A 23,072-nucleotide genomic window follows, 5' to 3' on the forward strand; every position below is an offset into this window, starting at 1 on the left:
GCTTCGGGAGGTTCCACGCCGGAACTTTGTACTTCCTGGTAAAAAGTACCATGTCCGTTTTTTCCGCGTTTATCCCTAGCCCTGCGTGAGATGCCCATTGGTGTATCGTTTTGAGAGTGTTGTTCATCACATTACTGATGGTGTCCAGGTACTTTCCTGTAACTACTATAGCTATGTCATCGGCATATGCCACTAGTTTAGGTGCCCCTCTGTCAAGTTTCTTGAGAATTTCATTTGCTACTAGTAGCCATAATAGCGGCGATAGTACCCCACCTTGCGGAGTACCTCTGCATGCATATTTGGTGACGGTCGCATCGTTCCACTCCGCTCTTATCTTTCTGCTAGCTAATAGCTGCCTTATCCATAGATAAACCGCGGGTTGCACGTTAAGTGACTCTATGCTATTTAAAATAGCATCTTTTGTCACGTTGTTAAAGGCCCCTGATATATCTAGAAATACTCCTAGAGCATACTCCTTATATTCTAACGCCTTTTCTATGTTTAGTACAAGTGAGTGAAGTGCAGTTTCAGTGGATCTGCCTTTAGTGTAAGCATGCTGCGCTTTGGATAATTCGTCCGGCGCAATTGTGTCTCTGATGTATGTATCTAGAATCTTCTCTAACGTTTTCAGGAGAAATGAAGTCAAACTAATGGGCCTGTATTCTTTTGAGTATAGAGGGTTGCTTTTTCCCGCTTTTGGAATAAACACAACCCTCGCTTCTCTCCACGATACAGGAACGTAGCTGAACCTCAGGCATCCCCTGAATATCGTTCTTAACCATGGTACTACAAGGTGGCTTACCTTTTGGAGCATGGCTGGGAAGATTCCATCCAGTCCTGGCGATTTATATGGGTCGAAACTTTGTATAGCCCATTCTATTTTGTTGGTTGTAATTACGTTCGTCGGGATTTCGTGCACAATATCTCCTCTAGGTTCGAGATCTGTAATGTCCGCACACCCTGGAAAATGTGTACTGACTAGGTCTTCTAGAGAGTCCTCACAGCTGTCAGCCCACTCCCCGTTAATTTTTCGTATTGTTCTTGGCATAGCCGGATTCTTGGATAGCAGTTTCCTGAGTCTAGCCACATCGTTAGTGTCTTCCATACTGCTACAGAAGTCTTTCCAAGATTCTCTCTTGGCTTTACGTATCTCTTTCTTGTATACTTTTAGTAGATCCTTATACTCTTTCCAACAGAACTCATTGTCAGCCACTTTGGCTAACCTATAGAATTCATGTACTCTACGCCTTTGTGCTCCTAATTCCCTGTTCCACCAGGGAGGCTTCACCTTGCGTTTATTACGTGTTGGAGGGCAGGATCTTTTAAAGGCTTTGACGAGAGTAGTTGCAAACAATTCAACCCCTTTCTCAAGTGCGACGTGTGACTTGTATTTCCGGGGTATCATTGGTGTTTTTGATAGTATATCCCTATACAAGTCCCAGTTCGTATTCTTAGGATTTCTAAAGGATGTAATCTTGTTCTTTGAGCGGAATATGACCTGAAAGCTTATGTATCTGTGATCAGAGAATGAGGGCCTACTCAATACTTCCCATTCCTGAACCATAATATGCCTGCTTGTGTAGAGTGTTAAATCGAGTACATTCTTCGAGGTTGGTCCCACATATGTTGGTTCTTCACCTCTATTAGCTATTTCTAGGCTACTTTGAAGAATATAGGTGAATAGTGACTCACCTCGGTCGTTTATATCTGCACTTCCCCAGACGGTGTGATGTGCGTTTGCGTCTGTTCCTACCACCAGAGCGTGCTTCTTTCTGGCAGCTGTTTCTACCAGCTTCCGAAGTTCCGTCTGTGGTGCTTCTCCATCATGTGGCATATAGCAGGACCCAAAGAGTAGCGTCTCATCCTTGCAGCCCTCCAGCGCCACCACTGTCAGATCGTCTGAAGAGAGATTGTTATCAATATAAGAACATATACTTTTTTTGACCAATATCACTGTTCTTACCTTATTTTTTACAGTCGGGATGTATGTGTTGTAGTTGTTTGACTTTAGACCGGAGACTATGTTTCCCGATGCTATCCATGGTTCCTGGACTAGAGCCACATCGTAGCCGACTCGCTCTATGTTGAGCAGGAGCTCGGCTGAGGCGTTCTTACTTTTGTGGAGGTTTATCTGAAGGACTTTCAGCATCTGGCTTCAGTACCTTCTCGGGGTTGGATACTACCTCCAAGTCACCCGTCTCCACTTCCTGTATATTGAGGGAGGCTTCCATGATCTCTTCTATACCGAGATCCTTTTCCACCTCCCCCGCAGCGAGCGTGTTGTGGTTGTCGTCTGTCGGGTTGCGCTTTTTGAGGCGAAGGTGCACGCTACCAACTCCCCAAGCCATCCTCCCGAATCGCGCGTAAAGCAGGTCCTCTGCCGGCTTGTTGATTTGGATGATGTAGTCCTGGCCTCCATCAGCAGTTGCTGGTTTTGCCACACTCAACACTTTCCAATCGTCTGTCGGCACGTCCGTGTTTTGTCGTTGTAGTAGTCGCAGCGCATATTCCGGTTTTACCACTCGCGGAATGAAAACCTTTGCCTTCGGTATTGAGGGAATGCAGCTGCGATCAACAATTTCCAGTGATGCCCCCTCCCACAGGCCGTGAAGCGTTTTTACCGCTTCCTTTAGCCATGTGAGCGTGGGGTCATCCTTGCATTTTATAATTTTGACGCCGCTGAACCACCCTGCTCCGTCAAATGCTGGCATGGGTGCGTCCGGCTCTGCGTCCATTTTTGTAAACAAGGTTTCCAGTAGCTTCATTTCCACTACCTTCCACCGTTCCTGCGACATTCGCCCCAGCTGGTCGCTACGGTCAGTGAGTGCCACTATGAGGTGTCTCTTGGCAATTTCACTGGCCGCTGCCGCTGCTTTCGACGTCGTAGGTCTTTCGTTGTCTCCGTTTTTCGGTTTAGCCATCTCGTGCCTGTGCTTCTGCTTTTTTGATGGCCCTGAGACCTCACTATCCGCAGAACGCTGCCTCTTGATGGCTAGCTCTTCTTCGATTTTGTTCGCATATTTTGGATTGGAAGCCGCGAACATTGGCTTTGCTGCGTAGAAGGCCCGGCCATTTTTTATCTCCTCTCTGGCCCAAGCCAACCGTTCCTCCTCTTGCTTCGTCAGGTTGGACTTGCTGCCAAATCGGTCACAAACTTTGACCGCGGCCTTGTATCGGGCTTTGGCCTTCAGCTTCTCTTTGTCAGGCTTGATCCTTGGTCTGATCTTGCTATCCGAGGCAGCACCATTGGATCCAGCCGGAGAACGCAGAAGAGCCTCTTCCTCAGCTGTATTAATGCTCACAACGCTTTCGTGGTCCGAGTCTTCGTTGACAACGGCACCTCCGCGCTGAAGAGCGTTTTGTGTTTGTTTGGCAGTAGAGTTACGACCACTGTAGCCTGCTCCCGCTACAATGGAAGTTTTGTTGCTAGAATTTTTACTTGTGTTCATCTTTTTCGTACGACCACCTGCTCGACGAGGCGAGCGCAGTGGTCTATTCTTATAATGGGGAATTCAACACGGTCCACCACGGCAGCGCCCCATGCCGTGGCAAGGCCACAGTTACTTCCTAAGGCGGCCCGGTGTTAGGAAGGCGCCGTTGAAATACAGCCGGTCTGGTGAACCCCCTGGCTGCAAACCATCCAATGGGCACGGTATCGCATAACACCCTGGATTAGGGGGTGGGCTAGGAGAGGAAATAACGGGATGTAGGGAGTTCGGGGATGACAAAGGGATCTTCGTCGGTACGGTGATCTTCGCATGGTGATTGGGTGGCCACCAAGTACGCCGTAAAGCGAGTGGATGGCTAGCCAATACTCATGTGGAGCTTCCCTCTTAGTTCGTGTTGGTTTGGCCCCCATGCTATGGGGGTCAGACCACCACTTAAGCCTCATCCCCGCGTCAAGGAGACCAACATGATGAGGGACCAAACTAGAATAAAAAATACAAAAATACAAAATCAAATAAAACTACAACAAAAGTAAAAATACAAAAATAAAAGAAGAAATACAAATTAAAAAAAAATATACAAAAAGAAATAAAAAATACAAAACTACAGAAAAATAAAAAAATATAGAAAAATTAAGTTTAATAAAAATTAAGTAAAAACCCAAAAAAAAAATTAAACACAAAAAAACTTTATTCTGTAAAAAAAAATGAGTGGAGGTGGCGAGTGGAAACTACTTGCGTTACGACCAGACAAATCTGGCCATCCTACAATCTGAAACAGATAAAAACCCTTATAAGTCTTTCGAAACACGAACTAAGGCATATAATATCTCTTATCACCGGCCACTGCCTTTTGGGCACTCACGCACGTCGGCTCGGGGTTCCTCAAAACGACCTGTGCAGATACTGCGAGGACGAAGATGAGGAAGTATCGAGCAGACATTTGCTGTGCAGTTGTCCCGGTCTAGCCAGAAGTCGACTCGCTCTTCTAGGCTCTCCAACAATTCGAACCTGAAAATCGAATCTCTCATCAAATTCTCGAAACGAATTAATATCTTTGACCAAAATCTACAATAAAATCTCGGTTAGGTGGGGAAATCATATAACATAATGAGATCTAGGGCAACACAACGGACCCAACTTGCGGTCTATGTGGCACTCCGATGCGGGGTCACCCTTAAACCAACCAACCAACCTGTAAATAAAAAGGCAAAGAAGGGAAAGGGTATAACACAAATCTAAAAAAACAAAAAAATACAAAAGAAGCAAAAGAGGAATAAGGATAAAAGTGAAGGAAAAATCTTGTAGTTGTAACACTTTTGACCAGGCGATTAATGTAAGAATGCGGGCATTGTCACTGTTTTTTTAGAAAGCGCACCAATTTCATGTGCACCATTTCAGCTCTCGTTGTAATTGAGCGCCCATTGTTTTTCAGGTGGAAATTTTCCCACAACTTTAGACAAAACTTTTTACTTTAATCTTTTCAATGCGCACTTCCATAGAAGTGTTTAAGAAATTTAAGCTAAAAGCTTTTCGCCGCCTTCGCTACCTTACAACTCGCCTCCATTTTTCTGCTGCTGTTGCTCCTGCTTTGATTATTGCTGCCAATCTGCTCTATGCTCATACATACATACATACATATACATATAGGTATAGTATGCATGTGCGTATTTGGTTTATAATAGGAATTGGATTTTTGTTGTTCTACTTTTGTCTTTTGTTTCGCAGTAGTCGTCTTCCAGTTCCATTCTTTCTGCTGATAATCGATTTTTTAGAGATTCACATACAATTCGCAAAGCTTTTTTGTTCATACAATGACTGTATGTATGTATGTATGTATGTGTGTATGTGTACAATGGTTATCTATCCACATCCATACGCGGATGTGTACGGGCATCTTTGCTGCCTTTCAGTTTGTTTAATTAAGTTTCTTGTCATATTAAAACTTTCTATCGGCTGCTGTTGTTTTTACACGTCAATTCTCCTACTTCGTACGTGCATTCATGTTGTTGTTGCATTTCATTGAAATCCTTACACACATAAGTACATACATATGTTTGCGGGAAAATGCTGACATTGAGCTCACGCTGACACTTAACCTTAACAGTGAGACTCTTTGTATTTTTTGCATTTTTATTTTTACTTCGCATATCCTGCGCTGCCATGGGGTTCTTGCTGTACAGCCACTGCTTGTGGGAACTGTATTCCACTACACTTCTTCTAAACCCTGTTGCAGTTCACCTTGAAATTGCCACACACCTTGGCAAATGCTGCTGATGTTATTAATCGTTATTGTTGTTTTTGTAATTATTTTTGGCTTTATAATTTGTTCTAAGTTTTAATTTTGTTTCTATTTTACGCAAGTTGATTATATTTCGCATTTAGCAGTTGACAGTGCAATGAGATTTCTTTCACTAGAACAACTCGCTAGCTGAGATGAGTACGGATTTGAGGGATAAACAATAATAATGAGAGTTTTATTAGAAAAGTACTCGCACACTTAATACCATAAGTCTACGCTCCTTTGTGGGTAGCTGAAAAATAAATCTGAAAACAGGTTTTAGGTTTCTAAAATAAGTTTTTCTTTAGTTATAATTCCGATAATTTCTTAGTTTTGAATAACTGCCCGAACTGACGTTCATGCCCCGCACTTTGAATTTCTAATGACTTTTCGTTAAAATTTCATTAACAAATAATTTAATAATAGGAGGAGCGTAGAATTATGGCACCTAGTGTACTTATATATGCAGGGTTATTAAAACCTCTTTTCAGATTTTATGTTACTTTACTAGAATAAAATTCTTTTTTGTTAATTTCAATACCACAAATTGAACCAATTCCAACTTGAGTTGAATCTCAGAATGGTTGGTGAGGTTAGGTAACGGTGGCTGTTGCTATCCACGCGTCCAAACGGCTCATTGGGAAGCGACGAGAATGGTCTCTACTACTTCCATCCCTTTATATCTCAAATTGTTGGCAGTAAGTGAGGATTAAACAATCTCTATAGCTTTAGGTCACAGCATAAACAAAGAGCAAGTCCTGAAATCGAACAAGTTCCTTAGATTAAAGATATGAATTCTTGCTGTAAAAAATTTATGCAATTGGGATGGTGGATTTTGTGTATATCCACAAGGTGAAGTCCAAAATAAACAAGACAGAGCTAAAATAGAAACTACAGGAGCTTTGTTCTGATAACTTCGAGTTTATTTATTCAAAATAGTCTCCTCTGGTCGCGATACACTGTTTTGCGCGATCTAAAAGCTTTTCGAAAGAGTGTTTCAGGTCATTGACCGGAATGTCCTTCAGGATGTCGGTACAAGCCTTTTGGATGGTCTCTACGGACGCAAAACGTTTTCCTTTCATGGCCAAATGTAATTTTCCGAATAGGTAGAAGTCACAGGGAGCCATATCAGGCGAATACGGTGAGTGATTGATGGTTAAAGTGCGATTTCTAGTGAAAAAATCAGTCATAAGAGTGGATCGATGAGACCGCCAGCTTCCTCTTCAGCGGTATTCAGGGTGAATTCGACGAATGCGATGCAACAAACACTTCAAAACGCCAAGATAGAAAATTTCATTGACGGTTTGGCCCGTTGGCACGTACTCCTTGTGGACAATTCCCTTGGAATCGTAAAAACAAATGAGCATAGACTTGATTTTTGACTTCTCCAAACGCAATTTTTTGGATGGTGGCTCGATAGGGGCCTTCCATTCGGCACTTTGACGCTTAGTTTCAGTTTCATGTTGGAAACACCACGTTTCATCAGCCGCTACAATGTTGTAAAGGAAGTTCTCATCTTTTCTCGCCTCTTTAATGAGGTCTTTCGAATGTTGCATTCTGATCAATTTTTGGTGCTGAGTTAACTTGTGCGGAATAAAACATTCACAGACCTTTCGTAAGCCGAAATGATCAGTTAAAATGCGATTAATCGATTTTTTGGAGATATTCAACTCCGATTCCATGAATTTCAACTATGATTTCGATTCATTTGTGTTGAAATTAACAGAGGCGAACTGTCTCACCGCAGGAAGATTTCAGTATAATATATCGGCGAGGCAAATTTCTCGTAAAGCTTTTTGAGCGCTAAGTAGATGGTTCGCCATTTCCATTTCTTTCTGGCAACACCAGTTTGACGAGAGGCATAAAGGTGCCTATGTGCATGATATGAATATCAATTTTATTAACGTGAGAGAACCGCGGATTAAGTAAGTGTTACCTAAGCTTCTGGGTTTCTGGGCGTTTATTTATTCGAGTTTTATAGCCCATAAGCTTCGCTAGTGTCAATGTGGTACGGCTAAACACCTTTGGATAAAATTGTTGAGTCTAGTGGCTCGAGGTATTCTTGTGATGAGTTGATGAGAGCTTGAGGCTGTGATGAAGCGTAATTCATTATTTGTGCCTTATGCGGCGGCTCAGTGAGCTCTGAGAGTGAGTCTTGGTCGTATTGAAAGCGGCTGATGCGATCCGTCAGTGTGTACGTTTCCACGGCAGTCGGTTCTACATTACCGAAACGACCCGGATTTATATCCGGCCAAGAATTGCCACTCCAGCAGCATTCTCCGTATGTAAGTATGGGGAATGTTTATGCTGCTACAACAACAACAACAACCCGTTAGTGTGAGCGGAATTTGAGCTTCGGGATGAGCTTTTGTTGTATTTATGAGATTTATAGCTCGAAAGACTTGTCAGCGAACAGCAGTGTGGTGCCTCTAGTCGCCTTTCGGTAAGGAAGAGCTCTCGTAATGATCCGCTCTTGCTATGAAGAGCTTACCTCTCTCATCTAGAGCGGAGCTCTTTTGTTCAGCAGCGCTGTTTTTCTTTAATAAGAGGAAATCTAGGTCGACATGAGCCTCCTCAGCTCGTTCACGGATCTTGCTGTGAGAACTTAAATTTCTTGGGTTGTTTCGCAATGGATTTTCTGCAACTTTCTACCGCATAGCTCGAAGTCTGTCCGCAATATGTGCTTAGTTTCCTGTAAAACGATATAGTCGTATCCAATTTTATTTAAGAATATTTTTTTGAGTCCAGCAAAATTTCTCTTCATTCTAGTGTGTTCGTATAAACCTTCATATATTATGAGCGCAGGAGTTATTTGACACTGAAGTAAATGCGTGTGATAGCTTCAAGCGCTGCCGCCCACAAAGCTGGCAACTTTCACATATTCGTTTAATCGAATTTTAAGCTTGACGTTGTAAGGAGCAGTCGGAATCCAACTACGTAAATACGAACAAATATTGAAAGCGATTATCAAGCGACACAAAATGTAATAAGCTGTCAAAAGCAGCTGGTAGGTATGCACCAAAAAGAGGCGAATGGGGAGAGGGGAATGCTGCAATAAAGTTACGCCGCATAGCTATTCTTGGCTGAAAAGAGCTGTGTTGGCTGAGGAAAGCGGAAATTCAGTTGCTACACTCCGGAACTCAGCCGCATTGTTGTTGTTAGTTGCGTTAAACTCGCCTCGGCGGAAGTAAAGCTGGTTGTGTAAGTGGTAACCTCCAAAGTGGAAATCGAAATAGTTCATTATGTTTGTTTTGTGCCCTAAGCTGTCATGGTATTAGTGTGTGTGTGTGTGTGAATTGCTATTAGCGCAAGTGTGTATTATAGGTGATAGCCACATGTGTATGTCTGTGTGTGCGTGCGCTCCCATAACTCTTGGGTAGACACGTGCGTGCCAGACAATTGCGTTTGTTTTCGAGCCAAATGCATGGAATGGGTGCTCTCAGGTTAAGGGCTGCAGATGCCAATCAAAATCGAAGATGAATTGTTTTATTGCTATTTTGCGACGTTTGCACAAGTATTCGCAGTTTACTTTATTATGAGAAGGCTGGTAGCAATGGAGATATACTTTTAAATTTAAGGGGGAACGCCACTGTGAAAATTCAAAAAAATCTTTTTGTTTTTTGCATTTTCTGAAAGTATAAATATTCAAAAATATGTAACAAAATTATTAACTTAAAATCTTAAAAATTGACTGAGATAAGTATAATTGAACTTAGTAAGTATAAATATTTCAGATGTAACTGCATGCTGAACAATGGAATACGCAATGAAAACTTTAAACGCTTATTTCTCAAAACGACTTTTTTTGATACGGTGGCAACGATTTCTCGAAGACCAATGAACCGATTTTAATTTTCTTTTTTTCAAAATTTTTATTATCGCATTGGCTATCGTTGTACGTAGCCGATTTTCAAAAAATTTCGAAAATAATTATTTTTTGGGCATGTTGAAAATCAAAAAAATGGTGAAAAACACACATTGAAATTCAAATCACCACCATTTTGTCATAAACAAAAATAAAAAAAACGCCTACGTACAACGATAGTCACTATTGTGGAGATTAATAAAATTTTTGTTTTTTTGATTTCAGATGTTTATTCATTGCTGTATCGCTGCCACCAGATGACGTCATTTTTTTAACTCGTTACGTTTTTCTACATAAATTTGTCAGTTTTCAATATTTTTTAATACAAATTTACATCAACATAGTTTAATACATATATAATAAATTGCCTTTTGTCCGATCCTTAAATAATCATTCCTACTTACAAAAAAAAAAATCCCTAAAATCGACTATTTTTTTACCCCCCACAGTGGTGTTCCCCCTTAAGGTGTGCGTAAATGTGAATTGTGCAAAATTTTTAAGAAGAATTTTCGTGCGTGAGTCATCCTAATGTATTTGATTACAAGTTTTGCAATACCAACACAGTCATGTAGTCGTCTTGTTATGGTGTTTTATTTTGTTTCTTTACTGGCACAGAAACCGCCTAAGCGATTTTGGCTGAGTGAAATCTTGAAAAACCAAGTGAAGCCAAGTTATTCTCCACTTTTTCTTTCTTTCTTACCTTACCTTATCTTATCTTATCTTATCTTATCTTATCTTATCTTGTCTTATCTTATCTTATCTTATCTTATCTTATCTTATCTTATCTTATCTTATCTTATCTTATCTTATCTTATCTTATCTTATCTTATCCTATCTTATCTTATCTTATCTTATCTTATCTTATCTTATCTTATCTTATCTTATCTTATCTTATCTTATCTTATCTTATCTTATCTTATCTTATCTTATCTTATCTTATCTTATCTTATCTTATCTTATCTTATCTTATCTTATCTTATCTTATCTTATCTTATCTTATCTTATCTTATCTTATCTTATCTTATCTTATCTTATCTTATCTTATCTTATCTTATCTTATCTTATCTTATCTTATCTTATCTTATCTTATCTTATCTTATCTTATCTTATCTTATCTTATCTTATCTTATCTTATCTTATCTTATCTTATCTTATCTTATCTTATCTTATCTTATCTTATCTTATCTTATCTTATCTTATCTTATCTTATCTTATCTTATCTTATCTTATCTTATCTTATCTTATCTTATCTTATCTTATCTTATCTTATCTTATCTTATCTTATCTTATCTTATCTTATCTTATCTTATCTTATCTTATCTTATCTTATCTTATCTTATCTTATCTTATCTTATCTTATCTTATCTTATCTTATCTTATCTTATCTTATCTTATCTTATCTTATCTTATCTTATCTTATCTTATCTTATCTTATCTTATCTTATCTTATCTTATCTTATCTTATCTTATCTTATCTTATCTTATCTTGTCTTATCTTATCTTATCTTATCTTATCTTATCTTATCTTATCTTATCTTATCTTATCTTGTCTTATCTTATCTTATCTTATCTTATCTTATCTTATCTTATCTTATCTTATCTTATCTTATCTTATCTTATCTTATCTTATCTTATCTTATCTTATCTTATCTTATCTTATCTTATCTTATCTTATCTTATCTTATCTTATCTTATCTTATCTTATCTTATCTTATCTTATCTTATCTTATCTTATCTTATCTTATCTTATCTTATCTTATCTTATCTTATCTTATCTTATCTTATCTTATCTTACCTTATTTCCGTCCCTCATCTGGTCTTTTTAATTTTATCTCATTTTCCAAGTTTTTGGGAATTTATTCCCATTAAACATTTATTCAATTTCATTCATTTTCATTATCCTATCACAAATATTCACAATTTTATAACCATAGAAAGTTAAACAACGCCTGTGGGTATGCTTTGATTTTTTGCTTTCATGCAAAATCAGGGTCATGCAGTTAACTTTATTGAGTTTCACATGCGCAGTTCTTATGTATGCATATTTGTTATTTTCGACAAGTGGTTGGCAACACTGCCACACAAAAAAATATGGATTTTAGTTTTCGGTTATTTAATACTTTCTTTGTTGTGTGCATTTAGCCTGCTTGCTTAAAGTAATTGATACGTTATGTTTTTTGTATTTTTTTTGTAATTGTTGACTTTCTGTTTGCCGCAACAATCCCCTTTTGACCGCCAGTCCCAAGCCTCCTTTGTGCGGTGTCTTGTTTGTTTCGTCTGCTACGCTCGGCTAGCGGCAGTGACGGTGGCGGCAAGGTGGCTGTGGTTGCGACGATGGCATGCGTGCCTTTTACAAATATTGAACTTTGTCGGCAATTTATCTTAATTTATGTGCCATGTCTTCCTTATTTTTTTTTCTAACTCTTACTCATCTTCGCGCCCTCAAAATCTAGCCACTCTCCTCATTTTATTTGCGCATCTCTATCAACCCTCAGGCTGAAGTGGCTGTCACTGCTGCTGTCTGCTTTATTTGCTTGCGTATGTGTGAGTGTTTGCACCAAAGGACAGTAATAAGTATGAGTGCGTGTGTGTGTGTGTTTGTGAAGTGTGGTATGACGTCAAATGAGTTTGTCATTGTAAAGTTTTGCAGCTATTTTCAATTTTGCACACCACAGCCAACCAAAGCAAAATGAGATCAGAGACAGAAGTAGTACCAGCAGAGGGACAACAACAGAGTGACAACACAGAATTGTACTGCAACGCCATCAGCAGCAGCTGTTGCTCTTAATTTTGTTGCTACAATACTGCAGCTCTATTTTGCGCCTGTGGGCGGCTCAGAAAATGAGGTTGTCACACTGGTTGGCGCAAACAAAAAGAGTGCAGGCTTTTTCTTGTATTTTTTCTGCAAACGTTGCATATTTTTTCCAATTTATTTTCTGCTCCATTTTATGCTTCATTCGGTTGCTGTGTTTTTTTTTCTTGTTCTTAATTTCTTTATTGTTTACATACAATTTTTTATTATTTATTTCCGCAAGTTTGTAGGTGTAAAGTGGAACAAGCAGCCGCCAGCTGCTAACTGCTTTTTGAGGTCAGCCTTTTATTACTGTGTTATTTGCTGTTATATATTTTCAGGCGCTGCAACACCCACATGCATCAAGACATCATTTATCAACCATAAAATAGTTAGATTTATTTATTTAGTATTTTTTTCTCTTGTTCTGATTTGTTGGCCTTCATCATTTTCATCTCGAAATTACTGTGCTGCTTTGTTGGCAAAGCGAGGTTGTGTGGGTGTTGGTATAATTTTCGATTGGTAGCCCAGAAATATGCAAATTATTTGCTATTCATCAAGGGAATGTTTTGTTTAATTGAAAGGAAAGAAACTGTGCCGGTTTTTTATATTGAAGAATTATTATAATATAAACTTTTCAGCCTCTCGAAAATATAATATCAAAATGATAGACATGAGGTAAATATCGTATTTAATTTTTGCTATGAAATATCTATACTATAAATGTGAATATCTGTACGTTGTCCGCGCATCACTACGAAACGACAACACCAAATGACGTAAAAATTTTTATACATTCATATTTTCACCCAATGAAGGTTGTAGGCATGTTTTTATGATGGAACTCCCTTTCCACAGCCCCCAGGCCACGCCACCACTCTCATTCGTCACTAATAATCGAATATTTGCTTAAATTTAATCTAAAAAGTCTTAGTTTTTCCTATTTTCCACTATTTATAGCACACTCTAGACTTCATAATCCGCATAAGCTGTTCAACTATGACCCAAATGCAAAGTTCAAAAACGGTTTAAGATAGAAAATTAATAAAAATTAATTTTGCTTGATATTTTTCTGATTTTCTATGAAATTATTGTTTGTAATTCTTTTATAAACATATCCTAAATCCCTCAAAACTACTCCTATGCGAGCAGGGCCGCGGGTTGAAGCTAGTATTTTCATAAAAAAAAAAACAGAGTATACCTTTGGTAGAAAAATCTTACAAGAGATGAGCTTAACTCACTTTCCTTGCTATTTGTAGTAATTTAAAGTTAGTTTTAACAGTTTCATCTCACAAACTCATTTTCAATATAAAGTTATAAATATTTTATAATAAATTAATGTTACTACAACACATAAATCAAGTTTTGATATACAAAAACGCTTTGTCTGCTTGGGCGTCATCGCTGAGTTTTATCGAATAAAAATTAAAATTATTTTAAATTAATTAAGAATTAAATTAAATATCACAACTTGCTTATTAAATGAATATCCTCGGAGTCAGCATTAATCCAAACATATTGAATATATTGACCAGGAATGTGATTGGCGCTGCTCCCTAATTATTAATATTAAATACTGTGGCAACCTTTTGATATGAAAATATTTATGGATTAAAGCTGTGTAAAAGTGAATTTATTCGACACCAAAATTTAATTCAAGCAATAAAAGCTGCAAAAGCAAGTTTATGCTGCCTAATCTTATGTCTGTGGGTATATCCTTTTTAATATTAATATTTGCGTCGCTTATTCCCCTTTTATCTCTCCTACTTCCATCTATTCTTACTCCCCTTGTAAAACTTTTTCTCTTCCCATTATGCCACCATAGCAGTAAAACCTTACCACAACTCCTTGAAATTTTCCAGCTCTTGAATTATTTCTTTGGAAAGCATTGAACCAGTTCGCTTGCGGTTGATTGGTTAGCTGGTTAACCAGCCAGTTGATGCCTCTCCATGCCATACGCACTTTTGCTGCAACTCGATGGTACTCAACGATTTCTTCCACTGCCCTCCTCTTCCCTGATGGTTTTATACAATACATTCGTATTTTCTCCGTTGTTTCTCGTTTCTCCTACACCGCTTGCTGTTAACACCCCATTTACCGCCTCTCCTCTATACACTTAACCACTTTGCTCAATGTGGCTATTGTACTTAATGCATGTCTATTAAAATTTTATATAAAAATACAACAAAAACTTCGGCAATCGAATATTGTTGTACATACTTATTACTAATTTTGTGCTTTTTGTTGTTAGTTCTTTACATTCAATGATTTATTGCACTTGCGAATTTACTTTTTAACCAACTTTACCTATAGTACTTGCACGCACAACCACATACCCACACACGCACACACTTTATCTATAATATATGTAGCTTAAGAGCACTTGTAGGAGTTCGCTCGCGCTGAGGGAGACCTAACTGCTTTACTCCCCATTCCCATTGCTTCTTCACCACGCCAACAATTTGCCTTCTCCATTTCAACTATTGGTTAATGTGCAGTCGTTGCTTTTGTTGTTGTTAGTGTTACTGTTCATTCCGGCTACTCTTTGCGCCGCAAACTGCTGCTGTAGCTGAAACTTTCGGTTGGACGCATTTGTTTACAATGTACTATTTACTCTTTGGGAGTTTTGTTATTTGAATTGGCTACAGTTATTCTTGCTCGCGCTGATACATATTTGTTACTGTTGATTGTTTTTGTTTTTTTGTTTTTTTTTGCTATTTCCTCTTTGCTGTGGTTAATTGCAATGCGTTCGATGGCGTGCGCACACGAAATATTGCGGTCGCTTGCATTTTGCAACGAAAAAACCAGAAACAAAAAAAGAAACAATGATGCACAAAAAAAGTTATTTGCTGTTTTTTCCATTTTTTGTTGTTAGTGGCCTGCCAAGCACATCTGTTTCACTGTTTGGTGCAACTTGCATTTTACATACTTTTTCAAGAATTTTTTTCATGTATTTTTTCTTCTACTGCAGTTTTTACTTATTTCAGGCTTACAATACAATTTTATAGTTTCAAAGCTTTTTTGAAATGGAATGCATGATTTGTTATTTACATATTTAATGGCGAGTTGGGAGTAGCTATAAATTGAAATAACTGAAGAAATGGTACTTTCACCCAACGTTTTTGAGCATTTTCACAAAATTTATAATTATAAAATTCTTTTTTTTAAGGAATGTAAGGAATGCAAGGTTGCGATAAAGGGTGTGACATTGGTAGGCACAGTGAGCTTTGTTTTATTAGAAAGAGTAAACATTGCACTTAATTTTGAAATATAATAAAACCTCTTTCTAATGACCCCCATGACTGGTCCCACGAAATCCCATACTCTAAAACCAAACTTTTCAGGTTATATTAACGAGAGAGAATGAAAATGTAGCTTCTCCAAAACATTTAATTTCATTTCATTAAATGTATACTTAGACTCGGCAACACAAAATTTAATTTATGGGCTGATTTTTAAAATGTCTAAACATTCATCTGAATCGTTAAGCGATGTATTTCGTATAGCGGATATAGGGTAATAAGTTAACGACACTTTCTTCAGCGCAGTTGTCAGTATAAAAAAACAAAACATTTTATTATTATTTTTTTATATGGTGCACCCTTTGAGTAACATCAAATGTATCAAATGACTCATTCGCAGAACATTTTTTTGTAATTTTTTACCAAAGTGAAGACCAAACCGGGCTGTCACTGAAAACGGGTTTGGTATTGATACGACGCTCAACGAAGTTAGAAGAAAGTCGCTAATGAAATGCATCAAATTTTTGGATGCTTTTCGATCAAATCATGGGAATCATGGATTCGGACCGGTATGTGAACACTTGGAGTAGCTAAAGCGCATTCAGCGCACTTTTCGGTCAAAATTTGTTTTTTCTCTCAGATCTTCAAACAAATACGCCAGCCTCCTGCACTCTTCATAAATGAACCATTCGTTCGTCTCTAGTGATGAACGTTCTCCCAAAATCGCTCCCACAATACGCTCAAATAAACATTTGCTTTTGTGGCCTAGTAACTGGTCCTATTTCTATTACAGTGGAGTTGCATGTGATCTAGCAGAAGTTATCGAGTGTGTGAAGTGACATGATTTATCATAGCAACAAATGCAGACACAGGTACACATACACATACCTACATACTCGTAGTCGCCATTTCTAGTAGCCTCATTTCCTTATTCTCCGGCCCTTTGGGATCTCACATGCCCACATAGGTACATAGATATGCATGAGCGCCTACGCCAGCATTCAATTTCAAGAATTTCAAACGAGCAGAATAGAACATTACAAACCAGATACAACAACAGCAAATAAGAAATTTGCAAAAGAAAAACATATTTCCACTTTCGCGGCCACATTGAGAGCAGGGCACAAATAACAGAATAATGCGCACTCCTCATATAAATACATATGCGTATGTATACTATGTGTATACATTTGTATGTATGTAATATATGCGCTTGTGTGCTTTGGTTGGCCGCTTTGAGGCTTGAAATTAGTCAAGAAAATTGTGCAAAGTAATAATAATAAATATGAGGATTTGTGTTTTTTGGCTTTGTATTATAAGTATGTATGTATGTATGTATGTATGTATGTATGTGTGCAATTTATGTGCGTATTTGCGCATCATACATCCATGAGGCTGGTAAAATAAATGCGTATAAATCTGTAACTGTCTTGTTTGTTTGTAGTTTTCATAATCTCTGCAAAAATAAATATTACTGGTTCGCGAGTGTGTCAGGGGAGTGAGCGAAGATGTAAATCATCGTAAGTATCCGTATATTGTCGTATATTAAAAGCAAGCAAATGTATGGGCATGCGAAATGTAAATTTATACGTTTTGGTGTCGAAATTCTGTATGTACAAAATTCTAAAAACAAAATTCTGCTTTTTAAAATTCTGCTTTTTAAAATTCTGCTTTTTTAAAATTCTGCTTTTTTAAAATTCTGCTTTCTAAAATTCTGTATTACAAAATTCTGTATTACAAAATTCTGTATTACAAAATTCTGTATTAAAATATAATGTTAACAATGTTAAAGAGGTAATGTAATTATTTTGAAAAAGTGCGCACTTTTCCAAAATAATTACATTACCTCTTTAACATTGTTAACATTATTATTTTAATACAGAATTTTGTAATACAGAACATTGTGGGATATTCATTGTCAAATTTAGGTATGGTTATTTGTTAGTAAAACTTTTTACACAATTTGAGTATATGCGCCCCATTGTTTTTAACATATTCGTACATACCTATGTACATACCTACGTTAATTATAGTTGACAACATTTATACATTGGTATGTACATAGGTATGTTTGCAATCAAATATTACCTGGAGATGAGAACTTCTATCACAAATGAGGAATTACAATTTCACCACACCTGTCTACAATGGTTCTTATATTGTTTGTTTACCTTCTGTTAAGTGCTGACTTTTTGTGAAAGAGCGTGGTTTAATATTATATTGATAAAAATGTCCGAAATAAGAATTTTGAAAACAAATAAAAATAAGGAAATGTTGGGTGTTGATGGGTATTTCTATTATTTAGAAAGAATAACAAAACAAAGGACATATAATTGGTCGTGTTCCAAGAGAATAGCGTGTCACTGTAAATCTCGATTGGTGACTGAATTAAAAGACGGTATCCATTGTGTGATTAAAAGGTCCGGTGTACATACCCATATCCCTGAGGCAGTGGAAGGTTTTGTTCGCGATGCTAATATAAAGCTTAAAGAGTTATCTAAAAAAACATGCTTGCCGGCTAGCCAGATAATTCGAGAAACCATTGTGCTAACTCCGAGCGATAGCCGTGATGCTTTACCTTCTAAAATGGCCCAAAAAAGTAAAATAATGCGGACTAGAAAAAAGAAATGGAACATGAAAGAACCAAAAACTGTAGATGATATTGATATGCCACTTAATTTATATGTCCTTGAAGGCGAGCTTTTTGTCTTAGCAGAAAAGTGGGTCGATGATGAACTTTTTATAATATTGGGGACAAAATCTTCATTGGAAATGCTGAGTAGCAGTGACTGCTGGGCTGTTGATGGAACTTTCCATGTTGTTCCTCGCGTTATGAGGCAACTTTTTTCCATACATGGCAGAGTACATGGCGAAATCGTGCCTCTCGTTTTTTGCTTGATGAGCAAAAAAACGTTGAAGTCATATGTCGCTGTTTTTAACGAGTTGCTGACGATTGCTGGTAACCATGAACTAAATTTATACCCTCAGCGTATAATTTGCGATTTCGAAATGGGTATCTTATCGGCAATTAAGCAATGTTTCCCAAATACTGATTTACGCGGCTGTTTGTTCCATTTTGGACAAATAATATGGCGAAAGGTTCAGAAGGAGAGGTAATTAAAGCCTATTTTATGGTTGTGTATGTATACTAAGTAATAGTATGTTCTTTTTATGTATAGATTGGCTCAAAAATATGGGACTTCGGTGGAATTCGCACTGCAAGTCCGAATGATTAAAAGCTTAGCTTTCGTACCGCCAAGCGAAATACCGAATTACTTTCAAACATTACTTAATAACTGCGATGATGAAAGTGTAAAAAAATTACTAGTTTGGTTTGATAAAAATTATATTGATATAAATAATAATAATTCCAAATATTCTCCCGAGTTTTGGTCAGTGCATGACCATAATGCATCGCAAACAGAAACGTTTCCTAGAACACAAAACAATATTGAAGCGTGGCATCGGCGGCTGAAAGTTATTGTTGGAAGAAGAAATTCGCAATTTTACCATCTTGTGCTAAGTTTGCAAAAGGAACTTATTTTAGCGAAAACTCAAATATCAAGAAAAGAAAATGGAGAAAGAGTTAGAAGAAAAAGGAAAATAATTAAAAAAAACAAACAGCTGCGAAGAATTATTAAGAAAAGAAATGAATTAAGTCACACTACATATTTAAAAAGAATTGCAAAAAATATTGTAATTGGCTAAACTAAAATATTGTTATCGCTTAAACATATATGTATATTTATGGAATAAATGTTTATTTTGGTACTTCTTGTATGACGAAAATCACAAAACTTGAATAAAGCAGAATTTTTCGCATTAAACATGCAGAATTTTGAAAAAGCAGAATTTTAGAAAGCAGAATTTTAAAAAGCAGAATTTAAAAAAAACAGAATTTTAAAAAGCAGAATTTAAAAAAAACAGAATTTTAAAAAGCAGAATTTTTTTGCAATTTACAGAATTTTGTCACCCAGAATTTTGTAATACAGAATAATGACACGCTCCCAATTTATACAATAGAAATTCTGTCAAAATAGTAAAAACAACCGACTTGGTTTAAGAAAATAGTTTGCCCAAGACTTTAGTCGAAAATATAAAAGAAATTAACCCAAACGCACCATATATTTACACTATTTTTTGACTATACGAATGCACAATGTTTTGTTTTTTTTTTTATAAGGAGAAAATGCGAAGCATCTTCAGGGGCAAAATGATCAACAAAGACTTTGAGCGACTTCAAACTTGCTCTTTGTTATACTAAAATTTAATGGACTAAGATTTAATGGATTATAAAATTGTGATTAAAAGTGTTTATGAAAATTTGTTGAATTTTTTTGATAGTTTACTTGGCTTATTATGGTTTTTGTTGTTGAATGGCGCATATTTTTACGAAGTACTAATTGAAAAAAAAAGAGGTTGTCTGTAAAGTCGGTTTACTGACGATAGTTTAACGTGACAACGTCATAAGAAAATATTGATGGAATGGTTGCAATTTTCAAAACAAAATTTTAATTTTATTTGTTTGATAGATATTTTGTATGGATATAGAGGAGGAGGTAAATGGAATTGCAATGGAATAGGTCAAGTTACATTTACACAAACCCGAAAAATTACGAAACATTTATCAAATTCATTAAAGAGATCTTCAATTTCGATTGTGCATCAGACGTTAATAAGTCAACAATACTAAGAGGCACCATCATCGATTTGCCTTTTTCAAGACACTTTAAACTCGAAACACTCCCTTTCATTTCCTACTTTTTCTATCATCGTCCTATTCTCAACAGAGAAATGGTTCATTACCATGCACACAGGAAGAAGGCATATGCAAATACAAGTATGTGAATTTATATACCTACAAATGCGCATATACATACATATATATGCTCACTCAAGTAGGACAGAGCCAGATGTCGAACGTTGCCGAACGCGGGGGCCGATTGTGCTCTTTGTCGTTCGTTCCGCGCTCTCGCTTGCAGTTCATTCAAGGTAACGGCAATGAGCAAGGTAACGACAAATGAGCAAGGTAACGGCAAATGAGCAAGGTAACGACACATTTTTTCGTGCGTGCAGCCGGCTAAATCGAATTATAAGACGTTATCACGTCAAAAAACGAAATTGTCAAAACTTGTATAATTATTTCGGAGCGTGTATGTATGTATGTTGTGGGTGATCAGATTTTGAGGTTCTCGTTGCAAAATGGCGCATATGAGTTTTTTTAGAAATAATTATTGATTGATAAAATCTGATTTAAAGATTGATTGATGAATGTTCGTAATTGGAGAAATGCGGCAAGAGAGAGAGAGTGAATTGGAGGAGGATTGTTGATGAAGCTATGGTCCACCACAGACTGTGGAGCTCTAGAGAGAGAGAAGGTGAGATTGATAAATAGTATTTGCTTCTTAATCATAAACGTGAATTATAATAAATCAAAATTAGCTTTGAATTTGGAGGTAAGCAGTTACTTTTTAAAAAAATTGAAATAAAAATATAATTAAAAAACAAATAATAATAAATTTTAATTAAATTAAAAGAAAAGTTGGAAACCAAAAACAATAAAATTTTGAAAATGAAATTTTTGCATTTCGTGCGTTTCAAACACCGATTAACAAGTTTTTTTTTGGTTTAAACTGTTTCCCAAAAAAAAGTTGGAATTTAATTAAAAAAATTCGGAAAAATAATTAAAATTTTGAAAATGAAATTTTAACTAAACTAAATTTTTGTTCGACCATGTCGCAGAAAAATGTTTATAAGTGGTACAAAGACTTCAAAGAGGGTCGAGAACGTGTTGCTGACTTGGAGCGCTCCGGACGACCATCGACGTCAACAGATGACCAACACGTCAATAAAGTGAAGGAGGTAGTGCTCAAAAATCGTCGGTTGACTGTTAAAGACCTTACTGATATGATCGGCATATCAGAAGGATCTGTGAAAACCATTTTGAAAGACCATTTAGGCCTACGAAAAGTCAAATCTCGTTTGGTACCGAAAACTCTCAATTTGTTGGAAAAAAATCGTCGCGTTGATGTGTGTGAAACAATGCTTTCAGACTATCAGGACAAGCTCAAATGCATCATTACGGGAGATGAGGCTTGGATTTATGCTTACGACCCTGAAACAACCGACCAATCAAGCGAATATCGTGCTAAAGGCGAGGCCAGACCGAAAAGAGCACGTCAAAGTCGTTCAAAAATAAAGGTCATGATGACAGTTTTTTTCGATTTTCGTGGTGTGGTGCACTATGAATTCCTTCCACCTGGCCAAACTGTTAATAAGGAATATTACTTGAGCGTTATGCGTCGTTTACGTGAAGCATTTCGTCTAAAAAGACCAGAAGAATGGGCCAACAACTCTTGGTTTTTGCATCACGATAATGCACCGTCTCACACTGCACTCGTTCTACGCGACCATTTCGCCAAAAATTCCACGCATATCGTTCCGCAACCACCGTATTCGCTTGATTTGGCTCCGTGTGACTTCTGGCTATTCCCAAAACTCAAGAGACCATTCCGGGGAACGCGTTTCGAGTCGATTGAGGAGATAAAAGCTGAATCGAGGAAGGTGCTGATGGCTATACCGGAAATGGACTATTTGGCATGTTTCGGGGATTGGAAAAATCGTTGGCATAAGTGTATTTCATCGAGGGGGATTATTTTGAAGGGGATGAATTTGATTTACAAGAATAAATAAAGATTTTTGATTTTACAACCAAATTCACCTTACTTTTTGCCCACAGTAGTATATGTATATTTTTTCAGCGAACTCCAAAAATTTAGTTTTCGTATTTTGTGTTGCGAGCTCAAGACCGGATTAACAGCAAAATAAAAAAATAAGTCTTTGTTTGTTTTGGAAAGACGGAATGCTGTTTCTTTTTCATAAACTAAATTCGCAGTTAAATATTTTATAATAAAAGAAAATTATAATATAATAAAGTTAATAAATGCATTTTGAGAAATGTTGCTTTGCGAAAAATAGCTGGGTTGTAAAAAAATTTAAGTTAAATATAATAAAAAAAAAATATGATAATCAAAAATCTTATATAAATTTGAAAATAATTGGAAATCAAAAAAATAAGTTTTTGAAATTGAAATTTGTGTATGAATTTCAAAATAAAAAAATTAAATTCTTATTTTTATTTGAAACTTTGATTAAAAGTGATTTTTTTTTTGTTTTCTTTTTTTTGATTTTGTAATGAAATTTTTAACGGAACTCGGAATTAGGCGAACCATTCGAGTTACAGCTTTTAAATTCGCAAGTTTTGTAGGCTTAGTCAACTGCAGCTGTCTGTTGCTGGGGTGACTAATTTTACGTTACCTTATACTAAAATACTTTTGCATAATTTATTGTTTTATACATAATAAATTAAACTGAAAAATTAAAATTTTTAAACACCATTTTGTACCAAAGAAAAATAATTAAAAACTCTTCTAAAAATTAAAAAATA

General features: G+C 36.7%; 2 protein-coding genes across 7 annotated transcripts in view; one reads left to right on the top strand and one right to left on the bottom strand.

Moving 5' to 3' along the window:
* Positions 1-23,072, top strand: part of LOC129246429 (kinesin-like protein unc-104) — a 166,260-nt gene that overhangs the window by 14,200 nt on the left and 128,988 nt on the right. The window lies entirely within an intron of this gene.
* On the bottom strand, positions 1,749-3,057 carry LOC129246430 (uncharacterized). The gene is made up of 2 exons (XM_054885260.1): positions 1,964-3,057; positions 1,749-1,899 (listed from the first exon to the last, which is right to left on the bottom strand). The coding sequence occupies exon 1, from the start codon at positions 3,042-3,044 to the stop codon at positions 2,112-2,114; it is 933 nt and encodes a 310-aa protein (XP_054741235.1). The 5' UTR covers positions 3,045-3,057; the 3' UTR covers positions 1,749-1,899; positions 1,964-2,111.

This window comes from Anastrepha obliqua, chromosome 4 (genome assembly GCF_027943255.1).
Source record: "Anastrepha obliqua isolate idAnaObli1 chromosome 4, idAnaObli1_1.0, whole genome shotgun sequence".
NCBI classification, from domain to species: Eukaryota; Metazoa; Arthropoda; class Insecta; order Diptera; family Tephritidae; genus Anastrepha; species Anastrepha obliqua.